A 20974-nucleotide genomic window follows, 5' to 3' on the forward strand; every position below is an offset into this window, starting at 1 on the left:
AAGATACCCGTAGGAATTAGAATCTGTGCATTAGGCGTGACTGCATGGATGCTCCCTGCGTGCAGAGTTTACTTACCTTGCGATACCAAGATATATACGGCGAACAAGCTTGAAGGCAGCGGAACAATGGTGGGAGCTGGAAACCTCCAACACCACTTCTAGACGAAACACGAATGGTATCCTCTCTCCGTACTAGTGGCAAATAAAGGCTCTGAGTTTGAATACAGCAGGATGGTATTCATGAGCTCTTTCTTAATGTCATTCCCCTGCTTCTCCCTCACCCTCTCTCTCTCTCTCTCTCTCTCTCTCTCTCAGATTCTGAAAATTTCCTTCAAAAACATAAAGACAAGCGGACGGACACGCACACAAGCGTGTACCCGCCCATGGCATAATTCACATGGATGCACTCGCGCACAATTTACAAGCGGACACATTGTCCATATCAACCCGGTGCACAATATGGGTTCAGGGCGTATCATAAATTTCATGCAAGCCTATACTTGGAATGACTATTTCAGAAGCAACAGTTTTCATACAAACGCGAACACACACGCACAAATACGCACATACACACTCGTTCATATATGTATTTCTCTTATTCTCTATTCAATAGCTGTGAATTTCAAAAGTCCGGTGCCAACATCGCCGGCTAAAAAAAGATTACTGGAAATCATGACGTCATCTGTAGACAACAATAGAAAGAAAATATGAGGAACATTCCACAAGAATTCATTTTTCACAAAAGTACACAAGTACACAAGAGGTAAGTCAAGTGTTTGTTTGTTTTTTGTATTATGCTGAAGAAAAGATAACAACTATGTTGATTGTTCTAATGTTTGCACTATGATGTTGTCCATACATGACCTCATGAACTGTAGTCTTTTTATCCAGCGAAGACGCCTGTGAAAGTTCATAGATCTTGAATAGGCCGATCGTCCGATTTTCCTCAAACTTTCTAATATCGCTGGTTTCAGTCAATCCACATTTTTATTAGGATTTTGGTTTCCTTTAACATTAAGCCAAACAATGCATCAAAATGCATGACATATCTAAAAATGTCGCTATTGCGACTTATGTGCACCATAATGCATGGTTCTCCCAATATGTCTCCACAGAGTATGTCTGACAATGTAAGATGACAGTTTCCCATGATTGGCACCCCCCCCCCCCAAAAAAAAGAAATAGATAAAGTACAGGTTTGTCACAAATGTGTTGTTTACTTTCCTTTAACAAGTTTACGTTGGATGGATTGATAAATTGTTCAGGAGAGAAAGTACATGTCACATGGAACCCTTCCCAACCTCACACCACCCCACAAATAAAAAGAAAAACACGATGTCACACCACATCCCCTCCCTCCTCCTAAAAAAGAAAAACAAATATTAAAAAACAAATAAAAAACCAACAAAATAAAAAAAAGTCACACCACACCAGCTTGGTTGCCACCCCCAAGAAATGATTATGCGCAGAGGTCACACTACACTGTCACACAACATTACTTGGGCTTGGCATCCCCCCCCCCCCAAAAAAAAAGAAAGAGCACAGAATTACTAGGTGGTGTCACAATAACCACTGGCTTCCCCCACCACCCTCCCTCTAGATGTCACGCTACTCCCCTTTCTTTGGCACCGCCCCACCCCTCCACCCTCCCGCCCCCCTCATAAAAAAAAAAAAAACAGATGTCATACCACAACCTCTAGAATTCCCCTTCCACCACCATAAAATTAGGGTGTTATCTCACCACACACAAAGGCTTTCCAACACCTCCCCCCCCCCCCAAAAAAAAGAGTTGTTACCCTACACCCCCCTGGGTCTGGCACCAAGTTCCCCCCCCCCCCCCGAAAAAAAAACAGAGTCTTGGCACACCACACCCCCTGGAACTGGCACCAACCTACCCCCCCCCCCTCCCCGAAAAAAGAGTCGCGTCACGCCACACCCCCTGGCACTGGCACCAACCTACCCCCCCCCCCCCCGAAAAAAGAGTCGCGTCACGCCACACCCCCTGCCACTGGCACCAACCTACCCCCTCCCCCCGAAAAAAGAGTCGCGTCACACCACACCCCCTGGAACTGGCACCAACCTACCCCCACCTCCCCGAAAAAAGAGTCGCGTCATGCCACACCCCGTGGCACTGGCATCAACCTACCCCCCCCCCCCCCGAAAAAAGAGTCGCGTCACACCACACCCCGTGGCACTGGCACCAACCTACCCACCCTCCCCCCCCCGAAAAAAAAAAGAGTCGCGTCACGCCACACCCTGTGGCACTCAACCTACCCCCACCTCCCCGAAAAAAGTGTCGTGTCACGCCACACCCCCTGGCACTGGCACCAACCTACCCCCCCCCCCCGAAAAAAGAGTCGCGTCGCACCACACCCCGTGGCACTGGCACCAACCTAACCCCCCCCCCCCCCCACCCCTCCCGAAAAAAAGAGTCGCGTCACGCCACACCCTGTGGCACTGGCATCAACCTACCCCCACCTCCCCGAAAAAAGAGTCGCGTCATGCCACACCCCCTGGGTCTGGCACACTCGCGTCATACCACACCCCCTGGCACTGGCACCAACCCACCCCCCCCCCCCTCCCGAAAAAAGAGTCGCGTCACACCACACCCCCTGGGTCTGGCACACATCACACTACACCCCCTGGGTCTGGCACACTCGCGTCACACCACACCCCCTGGGTCTGGCACACTCGCGTCACACCACACCCCAAAGAATGTCCAAAAAAAATAGTTTTTTACTGTGTATACTCGATATTTGACGTGTTCTTTTTGAATAGCATGTAGTGCATATGTGTAATCTTATATTTTTTATACTATTGCAATATACAAAGTAACTTTTCTTCACTATTTTGTATGATATAGAACACTCACCACACCGTCACACACACACACACACACACACACACACACACACACACACACACACACACACACACACACACACACACACACACATAGTCGTCCAGACTTCTCTGCACTTAGACACTCATTTTATTTTGTATACTCTGTATAGGAAATGAAATTGGTGTCACAGCGCAGAGTGTGCAGACCCCTGGGGTGTGGTGTCACAGGGCAAACAGGTCTCCACTGTGACACCACACCCCGGGGTTTGCACACTCTGCACTTGACCATAATTTCATTTCATTATACTCCATACAAAATAAAATGGGTGTCAATTTCATTCGTTTTGTATACTCTGAAATCACAAGACTAAACTGAAGTTCTAAAAATAAACTTTATTTTCATTTCGTAAGAATATTTTAGTTTCTTCTTTATTGCAATCAACTTAATGTACAAGATACCTACAAGAAGTCCAGTATAAAAACATTTGTTTTGCTACAAAAGACTTGATGCTACTAAAGATAAAGCCGTCGCCATTGTAGGTGCGTCATGTTCTTCTGTCGATTCATCTAAACGTCTCAAGGCAAACAGGTGGAAAATGTCTATAACATCACTTTAAGACTTTAATGTACTGTATTTACCTGCATCGCAAAACACGTTATTTTGGTTTCTCGTGCAGAGAAATCATTGAAACCAAGAGAACGGTCTGAATACATTTATTGGAGAGCTTTCTTGCATTCAGTTTTTATGCTTCAAGATTTTAGCTTTACATCGCCCGTCAGGTAATGCCAAAATCGATAGTGGAACTATAATCGAAGTAAATTACCTACATGTCTTTATTAATTCTAATTAAGGAAGCAGTCTTCAAAAGTCGCCCAATAATCCACTCTGGGTGCGGTTAACATTTCTAGTCAAATAAATGATTTCTTACAAAACATTCCGAATCGTATTCAAATACATGCAAACCCCTGCCTCCCGATGCTACGTGAGGCAATCCACTACGAACGATACAAAATGGACAAGATGTCCCCTGGGTGCGATACTGACAAAACCCCGTGTTTCATTGGCGCTATCGAAATCAGGACAGTTTTCAAAATCGCCTATCACGCCATCCATCTTGGAGGTGTTACAGAAGGAGAAGACACAAGAATCTCTCCTTGTTTTACACCCATGCTCCGCGCGTGCCGCGGAGAACGCTCTGTCACAGGTGCAGGTTTTAATGAATTGCTAAGACCATGGAACTACTGCACATGGACATAATCATGAGCAGTAGATCCATGGTTTATATATGCATCATTCATCAATCACAGAAAACTCAGCGAGCAGCAGTTCGCTATCATGCCTTTTTCGGCAGCAATTATATAGTGCGGAGAACAGGACATGAGAATAAAAAGCGGTAAAAGAAAATGAAGGCCTACTTCTTTAGTTGTAAAACGATACTAAACAAGCAGAACATCAAATGGCATTACTTAGTCAGAAAGATTTAACATTCAAGGACTAAAATTGGCAGACAAAATTATGCATAAGATATGTAAAGTGCACTTGATGGTTTTGAATGTTATTTCTTATCAAATTCTAATAATTATTCCTTTTGTTCTGAGTATTGGTAAGAAGATTTGAAAGAAAAAAAATGGAAGGATTTTTTTTTCTCCGTAATATAAGTTCCATAATGATTTCAACATTCTCTCTGAAATGCAGCTTTAAATTGTTAAAATGAAGAACCTCTTCTTTGGTCTCCATAATCAGCCATGTGCAGTTTGGAGCATAACACCAAGGCCAGAGGAAAATGCTACGCATTCAATTGTCATGATATCGAGCCTACTCATAAATTTGTCCAAATTGCGAATAGATAGATACCACTCCCTTTTAACACCTGCCTATTTAGTCCATGGGCCAAGAGCCGAAAAATGGGTTGTTGGTACCATCCGAGGTGGCAAAACCTTTTTGGTGTCATTTTGTTTGTCGGACATAGATATGCTTATCAAGCTATGATAGCATTTCCAAATGAGTAGCTTAGTCATAATAAATGAATTTTTAACCAATTTGGTCTCGTTTTTATATCCCTATACTTCCGAATCGAAACTAACCGCTATACAAATACGAGCACTGCCTTCTGCATGTCCACAGGTGTTCTGTTGTAAACGCGGTGCGCTTAGTCTTTATTCAAGGCAGCGAAGGGAATATCCAAAGGGTTATGATGTCCACAGCTGCCACGCGGTGCGCTTAGTCTTTATCTGGAACAATGTACCGTTAATCATATCTAAAGTTCCTAATAAAAGGGATTATCTATACCGTTTTTATACCACCCTCTCAACAAATACATCAGTTTTAAACAAAAATCACTCTGTTCATTGACAACATTATTAATTATAATGTATTGTAGTGTACCGGTACATTGTTTTTGCATAATCTTTCATTGTTGGATGGAAATAAAGCGACATTGGCGTGGTTTATTAGCGTTTTCACCGTAGCGTTTTCAGCGGAAAATGATAACTAATTGAAAAATACGCTAGAATTCACTAGAAATTGCTTTTTTGTTGTTGTTGTTTTTAGATAAAGGGATATACACTGTATTTATAAGCTTTGGATATTCCCTTCGCAGTCTTGAATATTAGACTAAGCGCTGTGGACATCATAACCCTTGGATATTCCCTTTGCTGCCTTGAATAAAGACTAAGCGCACCGCGTTTACAACAGAATACCTGTGAACATACAGAAGACAGTGTTCTTCTTTGTATAGCGGTTGGTCTCGATTCAGAAGTACAGGGATATAACAACGAGACCAAATTGGTTTAAAATTCATTTACTATGACTAAGCTACTCATTTGGAAATGCTATCATAGCTTGATAAGCATATCTATGCCCGACAAACAAAATGACACCAAAAAGGTATTGCCACCTCAGATGGTACCAATATCTGGCCTGGCCCATGGACTAATTACACCAGCCGACTGGGTGCGGTTAATATTGTCTAGTCAAGTGAATTCTATCAAAGCTGAATTTTATTCAAATTCATGCAGACTCTGACCGCCTGTTGCTATGTCAGGCAAGCTACGGCGAACACTGCGAAGGATCAAAATATCAGGGAGGTGTTACAGAGAAGGAGAGACAACTACTGCTTTCCTTTGAAGTCATGCGCGGCACCGCCGAGAAGTTATGCGTTCAACTACAGGTGTTACCCATGTGCTTTGACAAAAGAGAGCATCAATAATCGGGACTAGCGCTCTCACATCTAGAAATACTTGCCCCTACTGCAATTCGCTCTCTCTTTCAATGTGATGGCAACAATGAATTTGTGTACCTTGAATTGGAGCAGCGAATCAAAATGCAGTGTAAAACTGACAATTGAACACGCTTTAGCGGAGTACTTTATTTGAAAGATCAAAATATCCCAGATTAAAAGATAGAAAACTAACATGCGGAAATGTGCGCATTATAGAAAAATATTAGGTTTTTAGGAGGGCCTAATTTTCATTTCATTTCGATTTGCGCATTACGAAGAAACTAGAAATACATCTTTGTAATATTGAATTCTTTCCTAAACTATTCTAAATCAATTCGAGTATTTCATTTAAAATTTTACGGTGAAATAAAGCTTGTAATTCAACGAAAGGTGAAATGCGTTCTTCGTCTCCGAACTTCGTCTTGCAACTAGAGCGGTGCCGAGCATGACTTAAAACCGTAGTGGAGTGCTAGACATCCCATTGTAATTCCTTGAACCCAAACATGTGTTTGCATGAATTACGAAGAGTTGCCACTCCATCTCTGTAACACCTCCCTGCAAAACATCAACTCTCTGCAGGGAGGCGTTATAGAGAAGGAGTGAAATCACCTACCCGTTTGCATATAACCTATGCGTAGGCTCCTAGATATAGCATGACGACTGAATGCGTATTCTATCATAGCATTTGCTCTGGCTTTGGTGTTCCATGCTCCAAGCCGCATTTCCACATGGAGTTTGGATACCGAGACCAAAGAAGAGGATCTTGATTTAACCATTTTATGCTGTATTCCAGAGGAAATGTTGGCATCCTGCATGTATGGAACTTTTTGATAACATGTTATTTAAAAAATAATTTCAGTTTTTCTTCAAATCTTCTTGTTATCAATACCAAAAGGACTGAATAAAACTGTAAAAGAACATCAGTAGGCTTATTAGCATAAAAAGTTAACATTACTAGTACTTAAACCATCTTGCGCACATAGACTTGTGAAGAATTTTTTTCGCCAGGTTAACCCGTTCCATACGGGAACCTGGTGGCCTGTGTATTTAATAAGTCTATATGAATTTCAGAATTCAGTACGGAATGGGTTAAGACTTAGTAGTTGAATGTGAAATCTTTCGGTTGAAGTAATTGGATAATGCACGTTTTTGCGTGTTTAACAGGTTTAATAGCATTTTACAGTTAAAGAAGTACATTGTTAGGTGACTGATTTTTGTTCGCGTGTCCTGTTCTATACGCACCAAAATAATTGCTGCCAAAAACTATCGAAAGGAACAGCGAAGTGCTGCTAGCTCGATTTGTTTTGATTGAGGAATGATGCATACTTAACCACAAATAAATACTGCCGTCTTTTAAAATGTCCAAAGCAATTTGTCACTACCTTCGATAGAGCACATTTACTTCACCGCGGTACGAAGCATCATACACATAGTCATGTCATACCACGGGGAGATTCTTGTTTCTTCACGTTCTCTAACACCTTCCTGTTCTTTGCCTTCGAGTATGTCGAGACAAAATTCCATGTCTAATTCTTTAGAGCTAACAAACCAGAGATTCGTTCGATTTCATAATGTTACGCAACCAAAACAGCTTGTGTTTGACATGGGGCTCGAGTGTCAAATGAATCCTGTGAAAAATCGAATTCTATGATTACGAAAGCAATTTTGGCGCCGGTTGCCGTTTGAGGCAAGCTTTGGCAAACAAGACTAAAGTGACGAGATGGGTCCAGCCACAATGACAAAATGAACTTATAATGGTCACAAAGTTGTTGTTAGGTAGGGCAGGCCTTCGGCAAACTTTGTGGTTGTTGGGGGCAACTTTTGTGAATAGTGAGCATGCATAAGATCTGAATATACATTACAGAACCGGTATTTTCACATCAAATAAGAAAAAAAAAACAGTGAAGATTTATGCAGGAGAGAGGATATGAGATTTAACGGCATCATCATTCATCATGGCCGCTGTTCCCTATGACTATGATGAAAAATCTTTCTATCACTTCGGTGCAGCCCTCCCCCCCCCCCCCCGCGACTTGGTGCCCCTTCAAACTGAAAAAGGAGATTCTATTACCCAATGCAGGGATATCCTGCAACGTTTGGTGAAAGTCTGTGATATTTGATAAGGGCTCTCAAGAAGGAACTTGAAATTGTGAACTTTCCGGTTTTGTCCCGCCCCCTGCCCCTTGCATGCACCCCTGGATCCGCCATAAGTAAACTTAAAATGGTAAAAAACAGTCATTAATGTTTTCACAGCTCTGACTTTGCTTTTCGTTTTCGTTTGTTTCTAAAGAAGGAGATTAGAATAAAATCCATAGTTTTGTGATTTCGAGGCTTTCGAGGCTTTCGAGGTGGCATGCACATTCAGACAAAAAAAAAACACCCCAAAACAACAAAAAAAAAGCAAACAAATCAAATACACGTTTGGTGAAAATATATTACAGGTATTATATGGTTTTCAAGAAGGAGCTGGAAATGTGACAGTTTTGTCATCTCTCCCCCTCCCCCGCCCGATGCAGGGTACTTTTATCACATTTATTACCTCTATCACCTTTATCCCTTTGAGATCCCATCACCCTAGGAATGATGATGATGATGATGATGATGATGATGATGATGATGATGATGATGATGATGATGATGATGATGATGCATGATGATGATGATGATGATGATGAAACAACATTTGTATGGCGCCATTTATCTGTAAAAACATTCAAAGGCGCCCAGCTGCTCCCAAAAAGTGTCACACATCATTCACAAAGTTGCTGGAAAAGATAAGAAAAGAATGCTACCTGCCAAGTCAAGTAAAAATCTGTCAAGGGATTTTCAAGAAATAGGCCTAAGATTATTGATAAAAGTTCATGCGCGGTTTTAAAAAGAAAAAAAAAATGTGTGCCCTCGCCATCGGTTAATGGTGGGACTCGCGTTCACTCATTCGAACCAGGGAGGTGAGCTCCCTGTTCGAACTCACAGTTTCGTCTCTTATTTGTGTGATCAACCACTTTATAACCAGCAACACCGCTGCTAGCGCAACTACTCTGTAGCTACCGACCGCTGGTCGATCTTGCGTGGTGCCTCAATGCGATGCGTCAATGCGTGCGTCGTCCATCTCCATCGTAGATCAGCGGGTGTACTCCAGCCAGTCGTCCTACTGAAAATAAGTCTACATGATGCAGTCATGAGCAAAAGTGCAAAGAAACCGGATAAATCCTTTGAGACTCCGAGGCCATTCAGATTATAAGTATCAAATGCGCACCCCGAGATCTAAATTATCCCGTTTTGTGTTGTAGATTGAGTTGTGGCACGATCTGAATGAGTGTGTAGTCCCATACGTAGAAATTCGTGGTGGATTGTTGTGGCACTCAAGTTGGTTGTAAATATTGTAGTTCTAACGTTAGACCTCTAAGACTCAAACGTTACACGTAGCCTCTACACACGGCGCTGTGGTGGTGTAAAATCTTGTTCTAGTCCGTTTGTATTGCTCATTTGATTAAACACAATTATATAAATTTAGATTTCTAAACTAGTAATGCCTTGCCCTTGGCCTTGCCCTTGGAATTCTGGAACTGAGTTGCCTGAGTCTATTTAATTGGGAGTTAGACCTCTATCTCCGTGTAGATCTAGACTATATGTAGACCACTACTTAGTTTGACATGGTTTCACACTTCCTACCCCCCCCCCCTTTTATTTTGAGATAGCCAGGATGAAGGAGATAAGTCACAAATATCTTAAACCTTGAGCATGTAATGTTGAATGTAGGATGACTTGTTTCTATTGATATAATATACATTGCATTGAGGATTTCTTTTAATGCAATCTTATTGCCATGCAGGAAGCAAAATTTTTGCTTAATCTGAGTATTAATTCGTTTTTTCTCTCCCATTTTTTGGTTTCTATATCACGAGTCACCAGATACTATGCATCACTGCAATCAACTTCTCAAAGAAGTCTATGGTGGTAAGTACTGCATTCACAAGCCTCAAATTTCATCAAATTTGGGTCAAGGCTACTTTTTTTAAAGAGGGCACAAATCCACTCAAAGGAGCACAAGGGAGTTACGAGATATTGTGGCCATGGTCAATTAGATTTTGAAATGGGCCTTCCGCTCAGTGGGAGGGGCATTGCGGCAAATTGCCGATTGTTTGTGGGTATTTTGAGCATCACATTCATTAGGATTTACAAGTTTTGCTTTCTTCTGCATGAAGATTTTTAAGGGAAATGCAAAGTGAAAGGATATACAATCTCAGTACTTCTTGCTACCTGCAGTGTGTAAACACTAAAAGTAAGCAATGAAGGACAATGTGACATTAAAGGGTGTGTACAGTTCTGGTCGAGGTGAGGATTTAGCTTTGAACGTTTTGCGAGATACAGTGCACTCCCGTTATAATGAAATGCTCGGGACCGGCAGTTTCCTTTCGTTATAACGAAATTTCGTTATAACCGAACAAATACAATATATAACAAAAACAAGGAAACCACGTATATATATCATATTCTGTTTGCTGAATACTCATATTACACTGGAAAGCTGTGTGAAATGTGATGGGGTAACTGTATTACAATAATAACCGCAAGTTCCCCTCAGAAACTGTGCGTGACGCAAGGAGCGAACACACAGTGGTGTGAAGCGTTCACCCATGCAGAGACGCTATAAATGCTTGTTCCGCTACGTATTTTCAAAAGCAATTCGCATTTTGTTATAACGGAGCACATTTCTTTTGTTTTTCTTTGTCTGTGGCGCTCGGAAAAGACTTTGTTATAACGGAAATTTCGCTATAACCGTGTTCGTTATAAGCGAATTTTGCACCATAGACTTTAATGGTGATAATTTTAGGACCAGAAGATTTACTTCGTTATAACGAAATTTCGTTATAACCGTGTTCGTTGTAACGGGAGTGCACTGTATTCAGAAACCACTCTATGAGATGTCAAAGAGCATGCAATTCTAAGGGGTATCAAAAGTTTAGTTGATGAAAATCAGTTTTGAAATGGCTGAGATATCCAAATACGAGGTGAAACAAAGATCCTAATAAAAGGCGTGGCCTGTCGCCTTTTATTATTATCACTTTTTTGGATATCTCATCATTTGAAAACCAATTTTCATCAAATAAACGTTGCATCCTTCTTAAGATGACATGCTCTTTCATATTTCATACGAGGTTTCTCATTATCTCATTTAGGAATGTTAAAAACATGAATCCCCACCTCAACCAGTACTGTACAGTCCCTTTAACCTTCATGTGATTGGTTGATTGTGTTGTTACTAAACTTACTTGGGAGAAGGTGAGATTCATATGGTGAGATTTATTTGGGATTCAATATAATTCATTTGGGAGAGGATATGAGCAATTTCTCTGCAAATCATTTGTTTTAATTCTGTCTTCAGATGTTATACTCATTACAGAAAACCATGTATGTAAATGAGAAATTTCTGTAGATATTTTGGCAAGACTTTCTTATGTCGCCCCCTCCCCCCACCTGCCAATACAAAGCTAACTAGGGTAGGGTAATGTAGAGTGGAATGGCAAAATGAGTTGGGGGGGGGGGGGGGAGGGGGGACATACGGAAATCTTTCCGATATTTGCTACCATGTTCATGCTATCAAAAGTGTGCCAAGTGTCAGTAGAAGACTACAATTTGTACCAGGGTATCTAATTGTTGACAAAAGAATTGTCAAAATTGATACACTGTGTATCTGTATAAAACTATGCTCAAACCTTCTGACCAAACAAAACTTTTACTACCCCTTACCCATTCATCTTTGAAGAGAGGAAACTAGTTTGATTCATTATTACTCTGCATTTTCTGCGTATCTTTTGGCAGGGATACACCGAGCTGCATCTGCTGCCTCTCAGGTCCAATGTCAACAGGATCAAGCTGAACTGCAAACAGTGCAATATCCTTTTCAGATACTGTGCACTCCCATAATATAACGAACATGGGTATAACTAAATTTTGTTACAACAAAGTGAAACAAAGTGAAACTCTGTAACAATGAAGTGAAAATTTAAGTCCCGAAATTGTAATCTATATTTTTGTTCTTCCTTTGTTCGGCTGTAATGAAATTTCGATATAACGAAAGAAAACTGTTGAACCCACTGACTTTGTAATAACAGAGTGCCCAGTAGGCCCTATTGTCCTCCTCTACTAGATGTGTTTTAGAATGGGCTATACACACTTCTTTTTTATCTTATTTTTTTTAGCTGTTGTCACACTGCATAGTACAAAAATTAATGTACAGTATACAACTCATTATAGGCCCTAATGTTTTATTTTCCTTCTTTGACATATGGGAGCAAGCTATGAAGTTGCTATTACTTCTGAATGAAAAAAATCTGGTTATTCATTATTTATTATGTATAAACAACATCAGAGCAAGTATTGTGGTTGAATTCAGAAGTAAATGTGGCACTTGTTGAGTTGTACTTGAACGCAGTGTGTCTGTATTTGGTGATGTTGCGACAAAAAGATATTGGCAGTATTGTGTAAGGAATTCCAGGTAATGTGTGTTCACTACAAATGTATTATTAGTGTATTAATGATGTTGCCTTTCTAATTAGTACAGCTCGATGCAATACAAAGCCCTGGTTTACCACATGTATCATTGACTTGTGAATCTGTAGCCAAACATGAGCTGCAATTGTTTGTGTTGGGACCTAGCATCCATCATGTTGCTTTAAGTGTCAGATTTCTTTTTTTTTTCCCTTTTACTTGACAAACATTCTATTCTGAGCCTGAAATGCATCATTGATAATGAAAGAAAAATTAAAAGGGCTCAAATGGAAAGGATGACAGAGTTTGTCCCTAGAGGTTTATATTTGACTCCTTGACTGTGCACTGACCATCCACGAGTCTATCGAATCCTGATCAATGACCAATGGGATGCCCAGTTCGTCTACAGCGACCCCACCCTCGCTATCTGTCAGCATGAAATGAAGCAGTAAGTATTGTATATGGGTAATTCCATGAAGTTGGGGCACAAAGTGTTACATTTTAGCATAACTCAATACTAATTATGCTATACATATATTGTTTATAGGCTTTACATTTGTATTGAGACCATACATTTTCCTGGAAATTTTGTGCCATTCGGACTCAATTTTGACGAAGTTATTTTAAAAAAATGTAACGGTGTCCTGTAGCATCGTGACGTGTCCATGTAGCATCGTGATAGTTAAAATCTGGTCAAAAAAGACAAATTAATGCAATTAGCTTGACCAAAATTTGATATAATATGCATAATTACTCAATTAGTCAGATAGCTAAATATCTTTACTCTCCTTTCCACACTCTTACTTTTACAAGAAAATTACAAAAAATGTCACTATGCTACGCGGTGTCCACCAAATGTAACAAAAAAGGACACCGTGTAGCATCGTGATACATTTTGTAATTTTCTTTTAAAATTAAAACTGTGTACAGGAAATTTGAGATATTTAGCTATCTGACTAATCTAGTAAATATGCATATTGCATCAAATTTTGGTCAAGCTAATTGCCATAATTTGTCTCTTAAGACCAAATTTTAAAATATCACGATGCTACATGGACACGTCACGATGCTACAGGACACCGTTACATATTGTTTAGTAACTTCATCAAAATTGAGTCTGAATGGCACAAAGTTTCCAAGAAAATGTGTGGCCTCAATGCAAATGTAAAGCCTACAAACAATAAATGTATAGCATAATTAATATTGAGTTATGCTGAAATGTATTTTTCAAATATCACGATGCTACATGGACACTGCCCCAACTTCATGGAATTACCCATATGCCAAATATTTCGCGAGGTTTTTATTTTCACGAATTTTGCGAGTCAGGTGCTATTTGCAAAATTAAAGGCATGCGAAAATATTGACTCTGATCCCGATGTGAATGTGACGTACGTATGTACACTTCCCCGTTCAGTACAGGACTCCACGATCGTGAATTTAACCACTTGTGAAATCATCGGGAATTCCCGATTTGCGAAAATTTAGACTCTCGAAATATATGGCGTATACGAGTACTTAGACAAACCTTGCACATTCTAATTATAGGGGGTTTTTTTGCAGATGTTTTTCAACACAAGCAAAATAAAAAGCAGGCAACACAATAAAGGAACAAATAGCAAACATGTGTTGCTTTGAAGTTGGTTCTTTTATTCATGAGAGGATATGATCTACTTTTATTATGGATAGTTGGTAATGGACCCTATGTGGTTGTGCATTATAAATTGGGAGAGTATTCTTTCTAGGACAAGTTTTGAAAGAAAAAGAATATAAAATTGATGTCGTGCTTGTTATGTTAGTCATTCTACATCAACAACTAATCCATCTCTGCTGAGTGTTGGACAAATGGTGCCAGCAAATGACATTACTGTACCTGCAAAAGACCACCCTCACCATCAACTGGTAATGACATTTTCCAATGCTGCTCTTCCTCCCGCAGACGAAATCTTGTGTTCTTCTCCAACCGTCACCAGGAGTCGGTGGCATCTGTCGATGCCGACCAGGGATGCGGGGAACTCGTCATCAAGATACCGAAGGCAGCCATGCACCTTGTGAACGGTGAGACCAAAGGGTCATTTCATGACAACTCTTTGCAATGACAGCATGTTTAATGCAACCACTGCAGTTACCGTAAATAGAGCTAGAAGGCTTCCAGATGATTGGCTGTTGCCTAGGTGAAGATTGTGGTGACTGCAGCTGAATGCTAATCGCAATTTTTGCACTACATTTTGTGAATCAGGCCCTGGAACACTTTAACTTAGTCTACTCAAATGTCCAGTCACTGTTAAAAGCAAGCAAGGTTTTGTTTTAAGCCTGCAATGTCTTTATTGGCTGACTTGGTGAACAATGAAATGGATGGATGATTAAAGCAGGAATATGTAGAACAATAAAGGCATATGATTGATGACACAGCTTGATGATTTGATGTCATGTAATGTGTAAACACAGATTTGCTGTCATCATTGTCATCAACTTTGTATGGTCTTCATTGTCATCACTTTTTTGTTAAAATCTTTAAGTGCCCAGGCATGTAAACTTGTCAACCTTGTTCATCCACATTCAGTAATCCCTCCAAACTTGATCTACGAAGTGTATGTGTAAAGTTAGGGAGCCCACTCAGGTGTAGCAATGTGTCTCAATATAACATGAAGGCCATTCAGACGTTACAGTAGGAATTAGGGGGATTAGGTAATCTGTATTCATTAACCGTTAGTTTCTGAACGTTTGTGCCTAATGTTGGGGAAGAAAGCATTCCAGCATGCATACCAAACTGCAAACAGAGCACAGAACGGGTTTTGTGTTAGCCTGTAATGTCCCAGAAATTGTTGCTGTGCCATCTGTGGGAACCTTTCATAATCGACTAAGGGTTGATAACAGTGCTTAGTCTTTGTCCCTCCTGCCTACTATTCATGTACTTGCAAATATTGTGTAAATAAACTGTATTATAACTAGAAGAGGAAGCAGCAGAAGGGTTGATCAACCATTGATAACTTAGTATGCTGTACTCTGCTGTATCTAATGAGAAAAATTCTTGAACAAGGTGGCATTTTGTTTCTTTCTTCTTTTTTTTTTTAGAACAAAAGACGATGCGACTGAGCATTGAGTTTTCCCTGGAGAAGCCAGCAGGAGGAATCCACTTTGTGGTATCTGACCCGGAAGAATTTGCCAACATGCCTGAGGTATGCTGTGCGAATGAGTGATGGCGATCCCTAACCTCAAGGATAAAGCTAACTTTGAGTATAAGCTGTATGGGGCATCAAGTGTCGCACAGTCTCTTTCATCATGAAATGACTGATTTCATAACAAAATCGACTGTTCGGCACTTGGCGCCCCATGGAGATTATATATCCTTGAGGTTAGCTCATCCTCATGATTAAGGATCACTGTCTGAACGTAAATAAGGAATGGTACTGGATGTAATCCCTTACATCTGTTCACATCAAACATTTCATCATAGTATCATGATTTGCCATGTAGAAATCAGTTTATAGATTGACAGTTACAAGATTTGATAAACGGTATCTGTAATAGGTGGTGTTTGTGTGTAGGGGAAGGGGAAGGACAATGAGAAAGCTATTACAGGGGCCCGTTGCATAAAAGTTACTATTATGGTAACTTTGCCATCCAATGGTAACTACCATAGAATTCTTGCTTTTGATTGGCTGTTTAGTATTGTTGCCATGGTAGTTACCATCGGATGGCAAAGTTACCATAATAGTAACTTTTATGCAACGGGAACCTGCACTATGCTATGGTAATATTCCAGTACTCCTGTCCAACTAAAGTAGTTAAATGAACAGTGAATTTAGGTTGTATCACTCTTGTACTTTATCCTATCAATGGACATTTTTTTTTTAATGCAGTATTGGGGGGGGGGGGTGGCAATGCATGCTTTTAAGGTTCTGAAACTGACAAAAGCAGTAAGTATCAAGTGGATAGAAATTAAAAATGCAAATGAGTACAGATGAATGAAATGAATCACCATTAATTTTCCAAGACGAATAAAAGAAAAGAAAATGTGATGGTCCAAAGTATAAATGGTTGGAATGAATTATCAAAGCCATGAAAAGTAATGAACAGGTGCCATGGCAGTGAAGACCTACTGCAAATGAAATTATCCAAAAATGCTATTACGGGGGGAGGAGGGGGGGACCTCACTATAAAAACTGGCTAAGGACCACTGAAATTTCCTCATATCAGGGATCTTATATCGGGGATGAAAACAATAGGATACATGTATGAAATGATTGGGACCTGCAAAATTACCTCGTTAAAGTTTGGTATCTTGCTATGTTTGATGTTGTGATGGTGTTCCACTGCAATGTGTGCAATCAAAGTCGATTTTTATAGTCTTGTATTCAAATGAACTGTGAAGACAATAACAGCGATTATAACAGAATGGTGAAACCTTTTTTTTTTTTCTTTTGGTTACAGACAGCTGCGCACATGTTCACCTACAGCCACGAGAACTCCTCCCGCCTTTGGTTCCCTTGCATCGACTCCTTCTCTGAGCCGTGCACCTGGAAACTGGAGTTCACCGTGGATGCCCAAATGGTTGCCGTGTCCAGCGGCGAGCTCATTGAGACAGTCTACACGCCGGACATGTCCAAGAAGACGTATCACTACATCCTGAACATTCCCACCTCGGCCTCCAATATTGCCCTGGCTGTTGGGTAGGTTCTCACTCAAAATCTAATTTGTTATGCAAGTATGAGAAGCCTTGAGATTAAGGTGTCATAACTGGGAATCCACACATTACATTGTATCACTCTCTATTTTTTTTCCTGTAAAATTGAAGAAGGGAGAAATGATGTGGATTTGAATAAAGAAATTGGAACACCTTGCTAGAAAGAAGTGGGATTGATTATTCAGTCACCATGGTTCTATCAAATAAAAAGATAACGTAACTTGACATTATTTAGGTATTAGGCATACTTACAAGATGTACATTGTATATAGCAATGGTTGGCCTAGTATACTACCGGTAAGCTATATATTACTCACAATTTGCCCAACATAGCGAGAACTTTTCCAAACATGAAAATGTAGTTACATTACCTTAACCCGTTGGGGATGAACTGATTTTGATACAACTCGCATTTCCCATAGATATCTGCCCGAGTATACTTTGGACTCGTCCTGAAGGGGTTAAAATTGAAATGTAATGAGTATGTACAGTTGGATGGAATAGTATTTTACCAGATCCTGAGTGGAAAAATATCAATGAATTTGAATGCGTTGGTGAACTTTTCCATCCAGGAGTAGGTGACCTGTCATGTTTTTGTTAGGACAAAGCTTACGTAGGTAACAGAGAGTTTAACAACTGTGTAATAAAAATTTGGAATTATCACGAACTGAAGCAATTACTTTTATTTGTTTTTTTGTCGTTTCTTGGCTGTACAGTGGTTTCTCAATAGTTAATTTCTCCTTTCTACCATTTTTCTCTTTCAGTCCCTTTGAGATAGTGGTTGATCCCACCATGCATGAGTTCACCTACTTCTGTCTGCCCAAACTCAAGCCTCTCCTGGAACACACCACTGCCTTCTTCCATGAGGTAACCACAACCGTCACACTGATTTGACTTGAAGTGATATTGTTTGACGTGATTGCTTAGGAAGCATCAAATGCTTCTATAAAGCAAGCAGGGATGGGACCAATGGTACTCGGAAGAGCAAGGCAATGATGATATTCGTTTCCCAGGGGTGCGGTGGCAGAAGCCAAGCCATAACTCAAACCAGGGATATAATGTTTGAAAACATGTCACCTCCTTATTGAGCTGCAATGGCTCCATTTATGCAATTCAATTTGCTATAATCAAATTCTAGAACTGTGATCACAATAATTTGCTTTCAAACCCATGAAATATTTCAATTACATCACAATTCTTCAAACTAGAGATCACAATTATCTTGATTATAAGAGTTTTTTTTCCATCTGAAAGGAAGGAATATTATTTGAGCACAGTTGTGTTTAGAGGGTAAATATTTCGTTACCTTCTTTTTCTTCCAGGTGGTAGAGTTCTATGAAGAGACGCTTGGAACATGCTTCCCGTACACTTGCTACAAGCAGGTGTTTGTTGACGAGGCCTACGATGACAGCACCATCTATGCCTCCATGGCTGTGTTTAGGTATAAAGGAGGTTGCCATTCTTCTTGGTTAAAAATGCTGGAAGGAATATGCAGTCACAGTGAAAATTATCAATTATTACAAACTGATGTTGTTAATAATGAGTGGGTAGATGGTACATGTATATGCCAAAGTCACTCCCAGTGATTACTAAAGCTAAAAAGATAAGACATGATTTTGTGACAGATTTTGTCATATCCATGATAATTGTTAAGAAAGAGGGAAATAGCAATGGTAAAATCAAGTTTGCAGCAAACAATCTTGATATTAGTGATCATGTCAGTGTACAGGTGCAAAGAAACAGGTGTGGCAGACATGAGATAAATTTGTATTCTGTAAGAGTCATGGCCAAGGATACCTACCTCTTCTCTTTCTTCCCTGTCTCTCCCTACCCCACCCCCCCCCCCCACCCCACCCCAAAGGGGAAAAAAATCTTTGACATAAGTTCTAGATTAATATTGCTTTTTCAGCTTAAAGAAGTGTCATACAGTATGAAGTAGTCATTCAATTTGACATTATTAGGGGTTTTTTGTGTCTCACATTTGTCTAAAAAAAAAAAAAAATTCATCATCAGGTAATCTATTTTTTTCAAAATCAAAACTCTTCATCCAACTTAATTTCAAAACTAAGATTACAAGGAGCAAGAACGTAAATAAGGAATAGAGCAACATTTGTGTGATACTGCACATTAGAAAATTACAAAGTGCAAGAAATCTGCATCGATCTATCTCTTTGTCCCCCTGCAGCACAAATCTGTTGCACTCAGCGCAGATCATCGACCAGACGTTTGAGACGCGGCGTCTGCTCTCCGAGGCCCTGGCTGCCCAGTTCTTTGGCTGCTACATCTGCCCGGAGTACTGGGACGACACCTGGCTGATGAAGGGAATCTCCCGCTACCTTACTGGTCTCTGCTTAAAGAAGATGTTTGGCACGAACGAGTACAGAGCACAGATATATGAGGTAAAAACAGACTGCAGGTACAAAGGACACTGTCAGCTCTGTATAGAAAGGCCGCTCAAGGGAAATCATTAGAGAGAGCTTTCTGTGCAGAATTCTGCAGCCATTTTGAATTTGCATAGATATATTCATGCACAATGATATCAAGCATTGCCCGTAAGATATCCTACAGATTGGGAAATTGTGTTTTTGGGAGTTGATGTTTATCAGCAATTATGAGAATCTTATCACACGGTATCTCTATATTGCTGACATGTATCTCCTTTTCATGGTATTTTCATCTGACTCTTTTATGTGATGAACTTAAAAAAGTTGATGTTGTTTCATGGGAAAATGTAGACCAGCTGTCTGTATCTTTGTTGCCATAGGAACTGACCAAACTCTGCAAATACGAGCAGGAGACGGGTGGCATCGTGCTCCACCCAACCCCGATGGAGGAACACTCCACCTCCACCGACCACACTAGGACTCCCGGGGGCACCACCACCTCCTCTGGGGGGGATAAGACGGCCACGCCCAGTACCTCCACCACGGCCCAGTCCACCAGCAAGCCCCGCTCGTGGGGGGCAAACCTGCACTTCCCATGTGCCAACCCCCACACTGTCTCCTGGAGACACTGGAAGATGATCATGCTCAAGTCGCATCTCATCATGAGGCTGATTGAGATCAGGGTGGGGCAGGAACTCCTCTTAAAGGTACAGTTGTACACTCTCATCCAAACTCATCATAAAGGTCTCTTGACAACTTTGTCACCAAAAATCTAACTATTAAGACTAAGGATTGAATCTGTCATATACCACTAGACATTTCTTTTCATGCTTTCTTTTATTTTGATTCTTCTGTAAATGTATGAAAGTGTGTCAATTTTTTGCCCATTCTAAGATAAAATGGTATTCTTGGTATCTGCATAACATATCATTCACATAATTATCAATAGTGATTCTTCTGTAAATGTTTGAAAGTATGTCAAATTTTTGCCTCTTCTAAGATGAAGTGTGTTGATATCTGCATGACATATTATTCAAGTAATTATTATTAGCACTTTTGTTCATATTTGCATGACTTGTGAAAATTTTTGACCTTGTGATGCTGATTTCGTTTATACAAGTGGAGAAATAGCACTTACTGTAATGAAATGGAAATGAAAAAAAAAAATCATCATCACATTTGCTGAGATCTGTGTAACCCATAACTGTATTATCTCTTAAAGGTGTTCAACAAGCTGCTTTCGTTGGCCACGCAAGCTTCCCATCAGAAGTTCATGAGTAATGCCTGGAGCAACATGCTGGTGTCTACCACTGGGGTGAGTTCTCTTCTAACTCTGTGACAGAATT

At 40.3% G+C, this 20974-nt stretch overlaps 1 protein-coding gene across 1 annotated transcript in view; it reads left to right on the forward strand.

Moving 5' to 3' along the window:
• Window positions 1-9243: 9243 nt before the first annotated feature.
• LOC139724561 (transcription initiation factor TFIID subunit 2-like) overlaps window positions 9244-20974 on the forward strand; it is a 35919-nt gene continuing 24188 nt past the window's right edge. The window contains exons 1-12 of the mRNA XM_071635694.1: window positions 9244-9302; window positions 9968-10022; window positions 11889-11961; window positions 12915-13005; window positions 14497-14615; window positions 15633-15736; window positions 16992-17230; window positions 18009-18111; window positions 18567-18685; window positions 19430-19643; window positions 20009-20335; window positions 20851-20943. Coding sequence (XP_071491795.1) covers window positions 9244-9302; window positions 9968-10022; window positions 11889-11961; window positions 12915-13005; window positions 14497-14615; window positions 15633-15736; window positions 16992-17230; window positions 18009-18111; window positions 18567-18685; window positions 19430-19643; window positions 20009-20335; window positions 20851-20943 — 1596 coding nt within the window. The remainder of the gene's footprint in view (window positions 9303-9967; window positions 10023-11888; window positions 11962-12914; window positions 13006-14496; window positions 14616-15632; window positions 15737-16991; window positions 17231-18008; window positions 18112-18566; window positions 18686-19429; window positions 19644-20008; window positions 20336-20850; window positions 20944-20974) is intronic.

Source organism: Diadema antillarum, unplaced genomic scaffold (genome assembly GCF_040938485.1).
Source record: "Diadema antillarum isolate AM-2024a unplaced genomic scaffold, OU_Dant_1.0 scf00000221, whole genome shotgun sequence".
Classification (NCBI taxonomy): Eukaryota; Metazoa; Echinodermata; class Echinoidea; order Diadematoida; family Diadematidae; genus Diadema; species Diadema antillarum.